The sequence below is a fragment of the Quercus lobata genome, chromosome 7 (assembly GCF_001633185.2).
Source record: "Quercus lobata isolate SW786 chromosome 7, ValleyOak3.0 Primary Assembly, whole genome shotgun sequence".
Taxonomy (NCBI): domain Eukaryota; kingdom Viridiplantae; phylum Streptophyta; class Magnoliopsida; order Fagales; family Fagaceae; genus Quercus; species Quercus lobata.
This window is the reverse complement of record NC_044910.1, coordinates 45,979,428-45,997,032: the sequence shown is the minus strand read 5'-3', so window position 1 is coordinate 45,997,032 and position 17,605 is coordinate 45,979,428. Positions and strand designations below refer to the sequence as shown.

The window sequence follows — 17,605 nt, the reverse complement described above, 5'->3', positions numbered from 1 at the left end:
AATTTTGAAAAAAATGTAGCTTGTAACATTGATAATGAGATTATCATGCAACGATTTTAAAAAAAAAAATCGTAAAAGAAAATTGTAAGACTTCATGTATTTTTTTTTTTTTGTTGTCAATATATGAATTTATCTTTTTATTATATTTTGTTTAATTTAAGTTTATTCATGACCACCCTAGAAAAAATTTCTGGAGCCGCTACTGTTTGTCAGCAACTTATTTGGGTTTTTAAGTTTTGTATTTTGCTGAAATTAATTTAGATTCAGATTAGTGAAAGGCAAAGGGAGTAGTAACAAGCTATTCTAACATAGGAAAGAAACATGTTCATCTAGAAAAGTAAGTGCATATGGGAAAACACTAAGCCAAGAAATAACACAAATTGCATTTGGGGAAAATATTTTATAAAGTGAGAGTATAGGTAATAGGTGATGAGAGGACCAACATAAAAGCTTGTTTTCTTGCCTACAAACACTAACCATGCAGACAGTCCATGGTAGATAAAGAGATAAACACTCAACTAATCCGGTCCACAGCAGATATAACATCCTTACCTACCATAATCTCAATTGCATGAGAAAAAAGAGCTCGAAATGAAGTATGGTTAAGTACAATCAAGAAAAAGAACTCCCTATTAATAAGAGCACGTCATGTACCAGAATAGTTTTTCGTGAAGGGAATGAATGCGTGTGGAGATTAGATTAGGAGGCGTAGGTAACCACTTTGCCATAAAAGCAGAGCGACTAGTAGTCCAATAATAATGCAATTGAAATTAATTAAGGGCAATGGGTTCCAGTTAGCTCAACTGGTAAAGTCTTATAGTTATATAAGAGATCTAGAGTTCAATTCCCGCCTACACCATAAGTTGAAACTCTCTCAAAAAAAAAAAAAATCAATTAAGGGCAAACATTTTAATTTTATTTAAAGTTCAAAAAGTTCTGCCTTGTTAAATTTATTGATAAATAATAAAAGTGTCCCAAATTCACAAAAGCAAGTGAAGTAAATTTTGGAATATCCAATAAACGATTTTGGCATTTAGGAAGAAAAATCATATGGATAACAGTGTGGTTTTCTTTGATTTTGACACACTACCAAGCTGTGGGGGCATGATTACAATTTTTTTTTCAAACTTCGCTTTTGCAAAGATATTTAGTGAACAAAACCATATAAATATTAAAAATCCAATTGCAATGGATGTAATTATCATTGTTTTATTGCATTTAGGAAGCGAATTGACCACATCTCTATCCTTTCATCTCTGGGAAAACTACCCAATTAGTTGAATACAAATTTTATGCCATACAAAGGGTCGGTTTGGAATCCGCTTATTTTGCTGAAATTGAAAACTTTTTGCTGAAAGTACTATAGATAAAAGTAAAAGTTAGTTAAAATAATACAGTAGGACCCATAAATAGTACAAAAAAAATGCAGTGAAACCTATAAATAATAGCAAAAATAAACCAAATAGTAAAATAAGATGGCAAAATTAAGTCATGCCAAACGCACACTTTATGTTCTATGATTTTATCAATCACAATTTATTGTGAATTTATTTGATTTTCTTTATAAAATAACTAAAATTAAAAAAAAAAAAATGAATTACATGGCATACTATATATGATTTATAAAGCGTCAAGTGAAACACAAAAAATCTTATAGATAATTTGTTGAATGATCAAATAATAAATAATATCTTGTTTCAAATAAAAAATAATGAAAATAATCAAAGATTCTGATCATTCCTCTTCCGTATATAGGTGTACTGGAAATTCTTTCATAAAGCTTGTTGTCTATAGTGTCTATCAAAGTTTTAGATTATTTTTCATCCACTAGAAATTCACGCATGCATCCACTATCCAGTAACTCTTGAATTCAAAATCTCATCCTACACATTACTTTTACAATTAAAAAATGAGTCATTTGTGTTATAATTCAACGATAAAGTTTTAGGTTTCTTGGTAATAGTATAAAATTATTTAGGTTTCAAACAAAAAAAATTTATTTATAATTTAAAAATAGGAATGTGTTTTTTATTCCTTGCTGATTGCGAGGAAATCCTGGGAGGGAAGGTGATAGAAAAAGACAGCTTTACGATTTCAAAGACATTAAAACTATTTGAAAAATCTTGTCTAAAACTTTTTTCTTATTATTCTTTATAGAATTCCTGCAGATCATTTCGACTGATTTCACAAATCTGTGTCCGTCTAAAACTTTTATCTACAAGGTCACTGTCCACAATTGATTTTGTTGAAACTAAATTTAGATAAAATAGTTGGATATATTAGACTATAAGATTACAGATTATTAAAGTAACCTCATACAAATCTTTTATGCGCAAACTTTGTATAAAAAATACCTTCCATTATAGTTGCTTTCACTGCACCACATTTCTCAATAGATATAAGGAATACACATGAAAAATGAAGTCTATTTTCGATCTTTTTTTCTTGAAGGAAAATATTTTCAAACATAAAGTTACAAATAAAAAGTTATACATGTAAAATACTTTTCATAAAATATATTCAGGTGTTTAGTATGACAATTAAAATTTTTCAAGCAAACTACCAAAATCAGTGGCTTAGCCACCGAAACTGTTGGTGTCGGAGATCTATTGACCTGACCGTTGGAACTAATAGTCGGAATGATGGCTCCAACAATTAGACTAATGGCGACCACCGTTGGAGTGGTGTTTCCGATGATCAAACTGCTAGCATCGATCGTCAAAACAGTAGCTTCAGCCACTAGATTGTCAACACTGGTAGTTAGAGGGGTAGTTCTGACCATGGGACCCTTATGTCGGTCACCGAAGAGGCGGCTCCGACCACCAGACCACTGGCACTAGCTGCCTAACCCATCAGACAAGTGACCTAACCACCAGATGGGGTGAAGGAAGCCACTGTGTTTTTTTGTAAACTATTTTACCAAATTTTTAAAGGTAAAATGTTTTACAAATTTTTATAAAGGATTTGATGATCAACGAAAAATATTTTATAAGTTTAACCACATTTTACCTGCAAACAAACATTTGAAAATGGGAAAACATTTTCTATAATATTTTTTATTTCAAAACAAATGGAGCGTTTATTTTAAATTTTATTAAGAATAGAAAAGAATCAAAACAAATCCTAAAAATGGAAAAATGAAGTAACCAAATACCTCAAACTGAATGGCAATTCATATAATTTTCCACCTATATTTTTAATTGCATGACCAATTTAAAAGTCATCTATAACTTTTTTACATTATTTAAGAAATCACATGGTTTAATACTTGTTTTTATGAATAAAGATAATATATTAAGAAGAAATCATAAGAATGTGTCCAAACCCATCCCTTGCTTCGGTGAGAAAAACCTACGTAAGAAGAGAAGAGATGATAAAGGAACTATCTCAATTGCAAATTTGCAATAAGTAGTCCAATGAGCCAAATTATGTGTATGTACATAGATAGGTTAATGAATAGTCACGTCGGATTGGAGAAGATTTTATTGAAAGGGTTTAAAGGAAAACTTTGTTAGAGCAACCCAAACATGTTCTTTCTATAAAAAAAATTTAGGACCACAACCTATTATGTCATAATTTTGCCTTAATTTGTGGCTAATGAAGAAAAAAAAATGGTAGATTAATGTAAAAGTGATAGTAACAAATCATAATCTAACATGCATATAGGATAGTGTGATAAATATCGTGGTTAATTTAAATAACTCTTTCTTTTTTTGGTTAAATATTTGACAAAACAATAGTACAAAAATGTTAGGACTACAACTTTTCACACAACTTTGTTACAATTTGTCCATGTAGTGAGGTGTGAGAGATAAAGTTATGGACTCATATAGACTCACCACTTTTACTCTACCCTTAACAACTTGTCACATAGGCAAGTTACATAAAAAGGACTTGGTTTAGGTTTAGTGTATCTAGTATACTGGACCCAAACAATAACACGTATTTAAAAGTAGATACATGTCATCATTTTAATAGATCCAGTGCTACTGAACACTAAATCTAAGTCTGACCCATATAAAAAATTATGATCTTAATATTTTTCATGTCAATAATAAGAATAATGCTAATACCATAATAAAACCCACAACAATAATGAGAATAATGCTAATACCACAATAAAACCCACAACTTGCGGATACGCTAAGCTGTAAATAGTGAATTCATAACTACATCAATCACAACTCATTAATATGGATAAGTTGTGAATTTTACCGCCTTGCTAACATTATTCAACCAAGCTCGTGAGAGGTTGGTTGTCAAATTTCTAAAGTTCTGTTTGGAACTTCTAGACGCTGAATTTGTCGTTAGTAAAGCTCATGAAGCAGTAGCAAAACAAAACAAAAAACAAAAAAAAACTCATGAAGCCTTCTCCCTCAAGACTTGACTTGGTAGAAATGTAAACTAGCAAAGCTGCACAACTCCTCTCACCTACTGTACCACATTACGCAACGGTTGGATACTTAAAAATCACCAAACATCCTCTCTCTCTATTTGCCTTACTTACTATAAATTCTGCCTAAACCCCAACAACACAACACACACGAATCTCTCGTGCAGTACCCTCAAACATGTCATCGGCAGTAACAACATCAGCACCAAAAATAGCCGATGACGAGCTTTCTTTCTTCAACCAAACCCAAACAATGGAGCTCAAGCCACTCTCGTGTAAACGACACTTCTCCCCCACGCTCGGCGAGCTCTTGAAGCGAGTCGAGGATGCACAGTCAGACACTTCTGGCCCCAACACACCACGCCCTCATCGAGTCCTCGATGTCTCATACGCATGTAGCTCCGTATCTTCATCTTACCCTTTTGTTCTTTCATTCAAAAACCTCACCTACAGTGTCAAGGTTCGCCAGAAGATGTCGTTTTCCTCATGCTTCTCTCGAAACGACAAGTCGTTAAATAATTTGGAAGCGGTGGAGAGTAGTAAGATCAGGGTTAACACCAAGGTTTTACTGAATGATATCTCTGGGGAAGCCAGAGAGGGAGAGATCATGGCTGTTCTTGGCGCTAGTGGGTCTGGGAAATCAACGCTCATCGATGCTCTTGCTGATCGAATTTCAAAAGAAAGCCTCAAAGGGTCTGTGACTTTGAATGGGGAAGTGTTGGAGTCGAGTCTTTCGAAAGTGATCTCTGCGTATGTTATGCAAGATGACCTTTTGTTTCCTATGTTATCTGTGGAAGAAACGCTCATGTTCTCAGCCGAGTTTAGGCTCCCTCGATCACTCTCGAAGTCAAAGAAGAGAGCCAGAGTTCAGGCGCTAATCGACCAATTAGGCCTTCGAAATGCAGCCAAGACTGTGATTGGTGATGAAGGCCATAGAGGCGTTTCCGGTGGTGAGCGTAGGCGTGTTTCGATTGGAATCGATATCATTCATGACCCAATACTCCTTTTTCTCGACGAGCCCACTTCTGGGCTCGACTCGACTAGTGCGTTCATGGTAGTGAAAGTGTTGCAGCGAATTGCTCAGAGTGGAAGCATTGTCATCATGTCGATACATCAACCCAGTTCCAGAATTCTCAGCTTATTAGACCGCTTGATCTTCCTCTCACACGGACAAACCGTGTTCAGCGGCTCTCCAACGAGCTTACCTCACTTCTTCGCCGAGTTTGGACACCCAATACCAGAGAACGAGAATCGAACTGAGTTCGCCCTCGATCTGATTCGAGAGCTCGAAGAAGATCCGGAAGGAACCAAGAACTTAGTCGAATTCAGCAAGTCATGGCAAGCAAAGAAGAACCAAGGAAACAACGACTTCCACAACGGTCCAAAGCTGTCCCTCAAAGACGCTATAAGCGCAAGCATTTCGAGAGGAAAATTAGTCTCTGGTGCACCAAACAATACGACCGGTCTCACATCTTCGGTCCCAACTTTTGCCAACCCATGCTGGATTGAAATGATGGTCGTAGCCAAACGGTCCCTTACAAACTCGAGCAGAATGCCTGAACTTTTCGGAATCAGACTCGGTGCAGTGCTCCTTACTGGGATTATCTTAGCCACCATGTTCTGGCGGCTCGATAATTCACCAAGAGGAGCACAAGAGCGTTTAGGGTTCTTCGCTTTCGCTATGTCCACAACCTTTTATACTTGTGCTGAAGCCATCCCTGTGTTCCTTCAAGAGCGTTACATTTTCATGAGAGAAACAGCTTACAATGCTTATCGTCGATCTTCCTACGTTCTTGCTCACTCTATCATTTCAATCCCTTCTTTGATCTTCCTCTCTTTCACCTTCGCAGCCATTACTTTCTGGGCAGTTGGCCTAGCTGGTGGACTCTCAGGGTTCTTCTTTTTCCTCTTCACAATCTTCGCATCGTTTTGGGCTGGAAGTTCGTTCGTAACGTTTCTGTCAGGGGTAGTAGCTCATGTCATGTTGGGTTACACAGTTGTGGTTGCTATCTTAGCTTACTTTTTATTGTTCAGTGGGTTTTTCATTACCAGGGATCGAATCCCAGTCTACTGGCTTTGGTTCCATTATCTTTCTCTGGTGAAGTACCCCTATGAAGGTGTTTTGCAAAACGAGTTCGATGACCCAGTGAAGTGCTTTGTCAGAGGAGTCCAAATGTTCGATAACACGCCACTTAGGTTAGTGCCAGACTCGGTTAAGGTGAACCTGTTGAAGAGCATTAGCAATACATTGGGCATGAACATCACGAGCACAACTTGTGTGACCACGGGTTCTGATATACTAAAGCAACAGGGAATCACAGATATAAGCAAGTGGAACTGTTTGTGGATCACTTTGGCTTGGGGTTTTTTCTTTAGGATTTTGTTTTATTTATCTTTGTTGCTTGGGAGCAAGAACAAGAGGAGGTAAAAGACAAAATTGTTAGGAGGGTTGGAAGAGCTACAAAAATCTATGGTGGCCTCGGGAGTAAAAGATTCTTGTTTTAATAATTAATTAATTGTTGTTACTGTCTTTTTTTAATTTTTTGGGATAAACTTTTGTTAGTTAGTTGAATTTGCTTACATTCAGCCAAAAAAAAAAAGAAGTTGAATTTGTCTGCAAAGATGGGATCTAATTGTTCCTTGATCCCACTTGCCTTCAATGTAAACCTGTAATATTTCACAACATTTGTTACTATATAATATATGTTCAGCATTTTTATTTTGTTTATGAATCTGTAAAAGAGACTAATATATGCATCATGCTACTAAAAAAGCACAAGACTGTAAAAAAAATAAATAAATAAAGCATAAGACAAAATTTCCCTTAGGTAGTGTTTGGAAAGATTACTCAGAAAAATGCATTTTGTGAAGTGTGTTTTTCTGAAAAATTGTGTTTGGTATGATGCTAAAACTTTTTCTTAAAGACAATTTTGCTGAATGGAATTGCGTTTGGTTTGAAAAATAAATAATGCATTTTTGGCACATTTAACCATTTTTATGAGGATGAATAAGGTAACAAAAAATAATTGTTTCTTATTAATTGTATACATCAAAATTGACATACTTTATAATTGACAACAATTACATTAAATCTCAAAAATAAAAAATTTAAAATCTTAATAAAATAATATCTACTTAAATACAATCACCTATATAATAATAACAAAACACATTAATAAATATATTTTTAAAAATAAAATCACTTGTATAATAATAACAAAATCTTCTATTATCTAAGAACAATCTCTTCCTCCAATTAAACTTAGCCACAAACCCCAACCATAGCCATTTGTCACCCCAAAAAAAAAAAATCTGTCACTCTTTTTTTGTCCTTTTATTTTCTCTGTCTCCTCTATTCAATCCAATCCATTTCCCTTTCTTTTTTTGTTCTTTCCTTTTTGCATTTCTCATCAGGGCCATCACCTTACGATTCCACCTACCCCACCCCTATTTCTCTCTTTCCCTATCTTCGTCTTCTATCTTCTTCTTCCTTTCCCCACCTTCTAATGTTTTTGCTCTTTTATTTCAAGAAAATTGATACATCAATTCATTACAAAGACACTACAAAAGCACAACTGGAACAGCCAGCAACACAGAGAAAAAAAAAAAAAAAACACACAATAACACATATTAGAGAACAAAAGAAATGACAAAGCAATATGCTAGAAGCCAGCAGGAAAAAAAAATTCTCCAAGAGCGACAGGAAGCTCTATTTAATATAGAATCAAACACCAGCCCATAATAATTCTCCATACTCTCTTGGATATGGGGCATTCAAAGAAAATGTGCTCCCTATTCTCAATTCTATTTTTGCAGATAACATAATTAGCATGATCACATTGGCCTGTGGCCCAGTGCTAATGAGGCTCACACTACTTGAAATCAAGCACAACAGCAAGGTGAACGAGATACTTGACCACTAGAACCCAACTAATCAACCTTCTATGTGAACTAATAATTAAAATAGGAGAAGCATGCATCAATTGTGCTGCACAGAGTAACAGTCTAATTAGATTGGGAGGGAGAGTAATCACATTAAGGGTTTGTTTGGGATCCGCTTATTTGCTGAAATTGAAAACTTTTTACTGAAAATACGGTAAATAAAGGTAAAAATTAGCTGAAATAGTATAATAGGACTTATGAATAGTACCAAAAAGTGTAATAGAGCTCATAAATAATAACAAAAATAAGTTGAATTGTAAAATAAGTTAGCTTTTTAATTTGGAGCAAACGCACACTAAGTTTCTATTGGACCAGAAGAAAGGGTGCCAGATCCAACGGGCATTGGACAACTTTGATCCAACGGGCACTGGACAACTTTGCGGCCCAATTCATAAAAAGGGACACTTTCTATGTTAGGCCCTACTAGTTTATCCTTGGGCTAAAAGGCTCAAGCTCAGAATTTGTTCCTGTTTAGATCTGCAAAGTGGCATGACAATGTACTAACCCAGCCTACATCCGGCCCATCCAACAACTTCCGAATATCCAGTATTCACCATCCATACCAGCAAAAAGAAAAGAAAAATCAAGCAATTATATGTATTGACACATTGCTACTATGTGTGATTGCTACCCACCTATGTAGGGGTTGTTGGCCCACTAAACCCATGGACCTGGGGCATGATTTTACCTTAGCAATTCACAAATAGATCCAACCACCTTAATACCCCACTTGGCAACAAGCTTATGTTACCAGACTCAGTGACACATTGCTACCATAGATAATTGCAACTAATTTGTTTATCGATACATAATTAGATACATATTAAAACTTCTATCTATGTTAAATGCCATTGATGGTTCTTATATTTTGTCAACACTTAAAAAATAAAAATAAATAAATAAATAAATAAAAAAACCTTATAAGAATATTATTTGGTAGGGGTTCGAACTATACCCGCATTAAAAACTAGTCTATTCCTTGACATTATAATATAGACAATTATCATAGAGCGGACGACATATGTTCAAATTTTATTATGTATACATATAGAATATCATTTGGTAGAACATGCAAATTTTTTCATTCTCGTTTTTTTTTTTTTTTTAGCTAAATGATAGGAAAACCTTAAAATATAGATCAACATGTTTCTTCTTAACTTAATATGAGATGTAATAAATTTATTTCATGTGTGCATTTTCAAATAAGATATAAAAAAACCAATCTTTAGAATATGGTATACTTTTTAATTAATATTTATATTTAGACTAATAATAAGTTTGTGTAAGAAAAATATGGATTAATTTTAAATAGAATATAAGTGGTTTCAAATTGGAACTAAAGGTATAGAATGAGACAAAAGAAGTCTTAGATTGATTTAAAATAGTTTTTGGTACGTTGGAAGTATTACACATTCAAAATTTTACATAGAATTGTAATAATTTATTGATTGAGTTTTAAAAAAAAAAAGATTCATGAATCTACATATAAAAATAATTGAAGTCCATTTAAAATAGGAGACACTTGACTTTAAATTTGTGGGTAGTTAAACAAACACTTGGCGCAAAGTTAAAATTCAATTAGAATATAATTTGGATTATTGATTGAACTTTCTCCCTACTTCCACTTTAACATAATATATATGACATGATATGATGATTAGATGTTCACATTTTCATTTGATCAAAAATTACCTTTATTTATAAGGGGAAAAATGGTCAATTTATGCCCTTTTGTTGAAAACATTTTAAACAACAAAGAATGGCAATTTCAACAGGTAGTACCTGTTTTTTCCATTATAAATTGAAACAAATCAAGGTCGTTCCATGTTGTCCAGGGCTTGTCTCAAAGAACTTCAACTATCTATAAAGCTATGAACCTCCAATTTTTCCTCCTATGGTTCTTTTTCGGACCAATGAACCAGTCAACTCAAGGTCTAAGCCTGAAGCTGTCATTAATAAAAAGCTTTATGCCACTTATAAAAAAGGAGTAATTCTGGTGACACAACCATTTGCACAACTTTGTGCACAACTCGTCCACGTGGCGAGTTGTGCACAAAGTTGTGCAATTAGTTGTGTCAGTAGAATTTTCCGTAAAAAAGGCCTCACCCCATTGATTGTAAAAAGGCCAAATTTATAAAATGGTATTATAAATATTACAAATTTTATTATAGGAAAAATTACAATTTACTTACATATGGTTTGGTCGAAATTTAAGTTGCCTGCTTATGGTTTAAAAGTTGGCACTTTACCTACCTGAAATTCACTTCGTTAGACTTTTGTAACCCAGTTATGTACTTTCACTGTTAAAAACACAAAAAACGTAACAAAATTAAAAGAAACAAGATCAGAAAAAATGGTTTTGTGAATTTGGGAGCTTCAAGAGTTATAACAAGAACACAAAAACAAGATCAAATTAGTTGATGAGAACGTTAATTCCCAACCATTTATGCATTGGAGAGACTGTTTCCTTTTTTGTGCTGAAGCAATTTATAAAGCCAGGCTGAAACAGGTGAAATCAAAGGGTATTACTTGAATGCTATTGTAGGTACATGCGAAGAAATGATCAAAAGGGCTGTATTTTTGCCATAAAACTGAGAGTTCCTATCATAATGCATAACTACTTAACCGGGGGGTTCACTGCAAATATTAGCTTGGCTCATTATTGCCGAGATAATGATCTACTTCTTCACATCCATCATGCAATGCATGCAGTTATTGATCAACAGAAGAATCATGGTATACACTTTCATGTACTAGCTAAAGCATTACATATGTCTAGTGGAGATCATATTCATTTCGGTATCGTAGTAGGTAAACTTGAAAGGGAAAGAGAAATCACTTTAGCCTTTGTTGATTCACTACATGATGATTATATTGAAAAAAGATCAAAGTCGCGGTATTTATTTCACTCAAGATTGGGTCTCTTTATATGGCTTGGTTAAGGGAATCCACCGGAGCCGTAGCGAAAGCAAGTCTTCATAGGGCAATTGTCGCTGGTTATGGACTCGAGCCTGGGTGATCTATCTATGACCAGGATGAAGCTTAGGTGAAACTAAGTGAAGGTCCGAACCGACTGATGTTGAAGAATTAGCAAATGAGTCGTGGTTAGGGGTGAAATGCCACGCGAACCTAAAGCTAGCTGGTTCTCCCCAAAATGTGTTAAGGTGCAGCAGTTGACTGGACATCTAGGGGTAAAACACTTTTTCAGTGCGGGCCACAAGAAGGGTACCAAATCAAGGCAAACTCTGAATACTAGATATGACCTCAAAATAATAGAGGTCAAGGTCAACTAGTGAGATGATGGGGAATAATCTTCATCATCGAGAGGGAAACAGCCTGGATCCCAACTAAGGCCCCTAAATAACCGCTCAGTGATAAAGGAGGTAGGGGTGCAGAGACAATTAGGAGGTTTGCCTAGAAGCAGCCACCCTTGAAAGAGTGTGTAATAGCTCACTGATCGAGCGCTCTTGCGCCAAAGATGAACGAGGCTAAGTGATCTGCTGAAACTATGGGATGTAAAAGGCATCGGTAGGGGAGATTTCTCAAGATACATACGACTTTCATCGAATACAGCTTTATTTTATTTTTTCATGGTGCTTGGCTCAAAAAATTTTATGCATCTCCTTAACTCTCTATTTCCTTTCTCCAACCCCTCAATATGGATCAAGGCAAGCAATTATTGTACTTTTTTTCTTTGGCATTTAGAAATTTATTTTAGATCTGGGAGTTTGTTTGAGTTCTGAAATGATTTGGTTTGATGCGTGTATAAGTGGCTAACTTTACACTCTATTTGTTTCGATGGAAAACATTGTGTAAATATAGTTTTCCATATTTTTCAGTGTTTGGTAACATTAGAATAAATGAGTCAATGGAAAACTATATTTTGTCAACATAAAAAGTATGACTTATTTTAAGAGATTGTTTTCCAAACGTAAAAAGTATAGCTTATTTTAAGAGATTGTTTTCCAAAAATAAAAAGTATAACTTATTTTAAGAAATTGTTTTCCACTAAATTTTATTGGAAAACAACTCTATTTTACAGCAAGCTAAATAAGAGAAGTTATGAGATTGTTTTTCAACTCATTTAGGGTTGCTACCAAACATGGGAAAATGAGATAGTTTTATGGAAAATGACTCATTTTCTAGAAAACATAATTGTTGAAACAAACAGAGTATACTGTTGCCTTGGTTGAACTGCACAGAGATGGTTATTGTTGTGGGCAATGAGGTGGTGGTATGACAGTGGAAGATTAAGACCGGTGGGAAGACTCTTGCTATTATTACTTAACCCGACAAGGCTCCTAAAGGGCTTGTTGAGAAGGTTAATGTTGGAATAATGCTAGGGACATATAATTTTCCACAACTCGCCACGTGGCGAGTTGTGATTGGCAAAAGTATGTCCCTATCTTGGCCTCTCTTCTCTGTTTGGGTAACCAATTTCTTCAAAACTTGCTTGCTAATTTACAAGTGAGTTGTCTCTATCTTCTTCGTCATTTAATGCTTAGGGTTTTTTATTTGGTGTTTTTGCTTCTAGTCTGCTAGAATTGGAATGATAAATTTTCCATGTTAGTTTGGAATTTCTGTTTGCAAGGAATTTATATTTGTTGATTTTAATGATAAATTTGTAGTTTTTTTTAGAGAGTTTCAACTTATGGCGTCTGCTTCTGATAATAACTTTTTATTATCAGACATAAATTTTAGGGAATTAGAATGATAAATTTTATTGTAGTAGATATATTATTTTATTATATTATTTTACTGTGTTGAAAGTTAAAAAAAAATCACTAATATTAGATGATTTATAAAATAAAAAGATAAAATAGATAAAATAAGTTTTAGTAGGGTCAAATAAGTAAAATTATGGTTTTACGTACTAAAAGTTTCCTCCGCCGACAAAAAGGTAAAAGAGTGAAAAAATATCCAGTGTACTACTATCCACACACGCTAGAAGTTGATTGGCCGGTGAGGCACTCATACCGCACACACGGTGTCAGTGAATCTCATGTTATCATCTAATCTTGACCGTTGGATTAATAGAATCTGGTCCGTGAAAAACTAAAAACTCGGCTTTTCGTTCTATAAATAACAAAGATCCACACCAACTCCGTGCCGTTTCGAACGCTCTAGGGTTAACAAAAATATTTTTGCGACAATCACCCGTAAAGGTAAGCTACGAATTCTTATAAATTTCATGCCTTGTTTTTCGATTTGGTTCCACCGATGTCTTTAATTTTGATTTTGTATGAGAAATTTGTGTCTAAGCTCGCTTTTGAAGCTGTTGAATTTACATTATGGGTTAGGGTTTAATTAGGTTGAATTGGATTCAGGTACTTGTTTTTGCATGTAATTATGTATATATTGTGTGATGCTGATGGTTGTCTAAGAACAATGAACCTTCAAGGTTGAGTCTTTTTTCTTTGATTCAAACCTAAGCCAGATTTGGGGGTGTGGGTTTTTTTTTTTTTTTGATGTCACTGGGATGAAATAATTTTGGGTTTTTATGATTATTGCTGACTGATAAAGAGTTGTTTGTGACTTTGCTGTGTTTTTATGTTGGAATTGTTCAAGACTTGGTTGTTTGCATTATTGGGGCTTATTGTGGTTGTTGATGTTATGCTTTACTTTGTTATAGCTTGAAAAATGCCTCGTTATGATGATCGATATGGTAGCAAAACGCGGCTGTATGTGGGTCGCTTGTCTTCTCGGACACGTTCACGTGATCTGGAACGCCTTTTCAACAAATATGGACGGTAATTTTTTCCCCTCCTGAGTATTGACAAATTTGAATTGCGTGTTTAACCAGATGCAGAAGCTCCTCATCAGCTTAGCTTAGTTCTTTTATCTTTTTCTAAAATTGATGCTTGTTTTCCTATCAATTTAGGTAAAAGTCTTCTCTGATTTTGGTAATGATGTTATCAACAAATTTTTTATATTTTTTTGAGAAGAAATCGTGCTATCATCATGGTTTGACTACTCCATGTCTTTATTGTTGCTTTTGGAACTTTTGTTCCTGGTCTTTTCTCATAATGTTTTATTAAGCTTATTGTATATTGGAAGATATAAACACATTATTTGTGGTATGTGCCCAATAATTTAACTTAATTTGTTATGTGGATCACATAGTAAGTCCTTAAGTTAGCAATCAATCGGGGGACGTGGGTGTGTCTTCAACTGAGCTGTAGAGGACATTTAGGTCTTTCCCAAGCTTGTTTTGCGTATGGATCACCTTAACTATTCATCATGTTATGTGTGGGAACAATTTCCCCTAGGTGTCATTTAATTTGACTTGAATGATCTTGTTGAAGGTTTCTGGGGGTTTTGCCCAAACCGGGAAGTCTTTGGTGGGAGGGTGGCCTTGGTGGAATTGGTGGAAATTCTTGTCGAGTGTCTAAAGGACTTCGCGATTCTTTCTGTTATGTTAATGCGTGTTTTTATGCAAATGGCAACAATCTCAAACTGGTGTTTAGTTCGTCTGTGAGGGGCGAAGTATCATACACTTGCAGTAGTTAAGTAATGATGGCCTTACTGTTTCTGGCAACCATTTCCGCAGAGTACGAGATGTGGATATGAAGCGGGACTTTGCCTTTGTTGTAAGTTTCCTCCTTTCCATTTTTATTTTTCCTAAGGCTTAGATCAAAAGCTTTTTATTTTCTTGAGAGAGTTGAATTTTAGATTAAAAAATATGGATGTCCCTTTGTGGGTTTTTGCTCTCACTTCTTTTTAACAGGAATTTAGTGATCCCCGAGATGCTGATGATGCTCAATATAAACTAAATGGACGGGATATTGATGGAAGCCGTATTATTGTAGAGTTTGCAAAAGGGGTAAGATCTTTTAATCTCATGAATCATGATTCTTAAGGAGTCATGTTACATCAAACCTTAATACACTTGTGCTATTGGTATGGTGGTATGGTAAAGAGAATTTGTGAAAGAAGTGTCTCCTCGCCATACTGGCCATCACAGTTGAACTGCGCATATCATGATTGACATGCCTTTTTTCCCCCTCCATCCTGTACCATTTACCTTATTCCATTTTGAAATGTCCCAAAATATGGTCCTCTTTGGAAAGTCAATGAACACGTTATCATTTATCAACAACAAAAAAAAAGTCAATGGACACGATATCAATAATTTTCCAAACTTATTCTTGACATTATTAGTATATTGCCTGTGTAATGCTTTTACTTTTATTAAATTAATTCCTTATGTTCCAAAGTTAAATAAATTTATTTTTGGTTATTATGATCTGATGCTTGTTCTTATTTTCTGCTCTCATTTTTTTCCCCATGATTGTAGAGAATGCACAATTTGGTATTCTGGATACCTGGTTTAGTGTTTAAAGGTCCTAACCTCCTGTATGGGAAGTTTTAAATATGAATGGGTTGCCTTATTCCTCTCCTAGTACTGTGGAGATTTTTCGCACTTGAATTAGCATATTATTGTATGAGTTGGCATATTCAAGTGTCCACTGTCAGAAGTTTATTCATGTTCTTCTTTCTATGTTTCTATCAATTAATTTTTGGTAAATCGTATTTCTATTATTTTTAATCTGATTGATTTTTTTTTTTTGCTTTTGTTGCTTTGATGTGGAGCAGGGGCCACGTGGTTCCCGTGAATATTTGGGCAGAGGTCCTCCTCCTGGAGCTGGGCGGTGCTTTAATTGCGGCATTGATGGGCATTGGGCCCGTGATTGCAAAGCTGGAGATTGGAAAAACAAGTGTTATCGTTGTGGAGAAAGAGGTCATATAGAGAAGAACTGCAAGAACAGTCCCAAGAAGCTAAGGTCATTTATTGTTGCAAAGAGTTCCTGACTTGTTTGCTCTGTTGTGTGTGTGTTTTCCTGAGTCAGCCAGCTATTGCTAAAGCAAGATGTTTATCACTTCACATTTCTTATATTATTTATTTATTTTTTTTAATAGCAGCCGTGCAAGAAGTGATTCACTATCACCAGATAGATCTCGCTCTCCTCGTCGTGGCAGGAGCCGTAGCCGAAGTTACAGTCGAGGTCGCAGCTACAGGTGAGCTTTGGACTGTACAGTTCTTTGATGTTTCTTGATTTTGGTGTTTAACTGACTTCGTAGTTTGTAATTGATCATTTTCTGTTGTTATGATGAGAGGATTTAAAAGTGTGTTGTTATCCCTAAGAGAAAGTGGTTGCACAATTAGCTGGGGAACATGTTTCGTAAAGTTCAGGCCATTAGTTAGAGTTTCCTCTTCCCCCTCTCACTGTGGCTAAACCTCACTTTTCATAAGGATTTAAAAGTGTGCTGTTGCTACTGCCATTTAACCAAGTGTAGTAGATTCTTTTTGGTTGGGGGGTGGGGGGGTTGTTATAAAAAGAGAGAACAGAGAAGCATAAAAATTACTACTTGGGTGAAGTAATGTTGGTCAATTGGTCTTTATTTTACCCCCACCCCAAAAGAAATGCAGTTTTAAAACCTGTTTAATATTTTTTTGTCATATATGTTTTGCATACCCCTTTTAACTTGATCATGTTTTCCTGCCAGCCCATCAAGATCCCCAGCAAGGAGAAATAGAAGCCTTGAGCGTGAAGATAGGAGATCACGGAGTCCTCGCAACAGGAGCCCTGAGCCAAGGAGAAGTCCACCTCCCTCCAAGGGGAGGAAGCGCAGCCTAACACCTGATGATGGCAGTCCCCAGGAGAGACATACCCCGTCTCCCAAAAACAGCAGATTGGCTGCCGATCAAGACGGGTCTGATTACAGTGACAGCCCTAGGAGGAAGAGTGGAGGAGGTCCTGTTAGCCCTGGAAGAGAGAGTCCTATTAGGAGTTATCGAAGTCCTTCTGAAGCTAATGGTCGCAGCCGCAGTGCTAGCCCTAGAGATGATAGGAGCCCTGTTGATGAAGATGATGACAACCGCAGGTCTCCACGAGGCAGCGAGACACCGTGAAGTGTTTGGTGGGGGAGCATGAAGTCTCTCTTTGCATATACATGGGCATCTACTAGACCAATGTACTTGCGGATTTAATTCATGCCCATATGAAAATTGCTTGGAACTTAAAACTAGGTAAGGATAATTGGTATGAATGAGCACTTATACTTTTGATACTCTGAATTGGGTATTTTTCGTATTATAAGATTTATGCTTCTCTCTTTCCTTGTGTGTGGAAGTTTACTGGAAATCCCAAGACTTTAAAGACTGACTTCTTCTAATTCTTAATCAAATAAGTTACTTGTAACAAATGCACTGAAAGTTATGGAGTTGGTCTGCACCATATGAGGGTTTTAATTGTTCTGTTACTAGGT

At 35.5% G+C, this 17,605-nt stretch overlaps 2 protein-coding genes across 4 annotated transcripts; both read left to right on the top strand.

Annotated features, from left to right (window-relative positions):
* The first annotated feature begins 4,115 nt into the window (after positions 1-4,115).
* On the top strand, positions 4,116-7,119 carry LOC115953434 (ABC transporter G family member 20-like). The gene has a single exon (XM_031071073.1). The coding sequence runs from the start codon at positions 4,572-4,574 to the stop codon at positions 6,819-6,821; it is 2,250 nt and encodes a 749-aa protein (XP_030926933.1). The 5' UTR covers positions 4,116-4,571; the 3' UTR covers positions 6,822-7,119.
* Positions 7,120-13,395: 6,276 nt separating this feature from the next.
* LOC115953053 (serine/arginine-rich splicing factor RS2Z33-like) lies at positions 13,396-17,542 on the top strand. Of its 3 annotated transcripts, none has more exons than XM_031070525.1 (7): positions 13,396-13,500; positions 13,968-14,085; positions 14,886-14,925; positions 15,063-15,158; positions 15,932-16,119; positions 16,259-16,354; positions 16,844-17,542. In XM_031070525.1, exons 2-7 carry the CDS (start codon positions 13,976-13,978, stop codon positions 17,247-17,249), a joined length of 936 nt encoding a protein of 311 aa, XP_030926385.1. In that variant the 5' UTR covers positions 13,396-13,500; positions 13,968-13,975; the 3' UTR covers positions 17,250-17,542. The 3 variants fall into 3 exon arrangements, with proteins under 3 accessions (XP_030926385.1, XP_030926384.1, XP_030926386.1); XM_031070524.1 differs by having other exon boundaries at positions 16,256-16,354; XM_031070526.1 differs by having other exon boundaries at positions 13,451-13,500; positions 14,641-14,925; positions 16,256-16,354.
* The last annotated feature ends 63 nt before the right edge of the window (positions 17,543-17,605 follow it).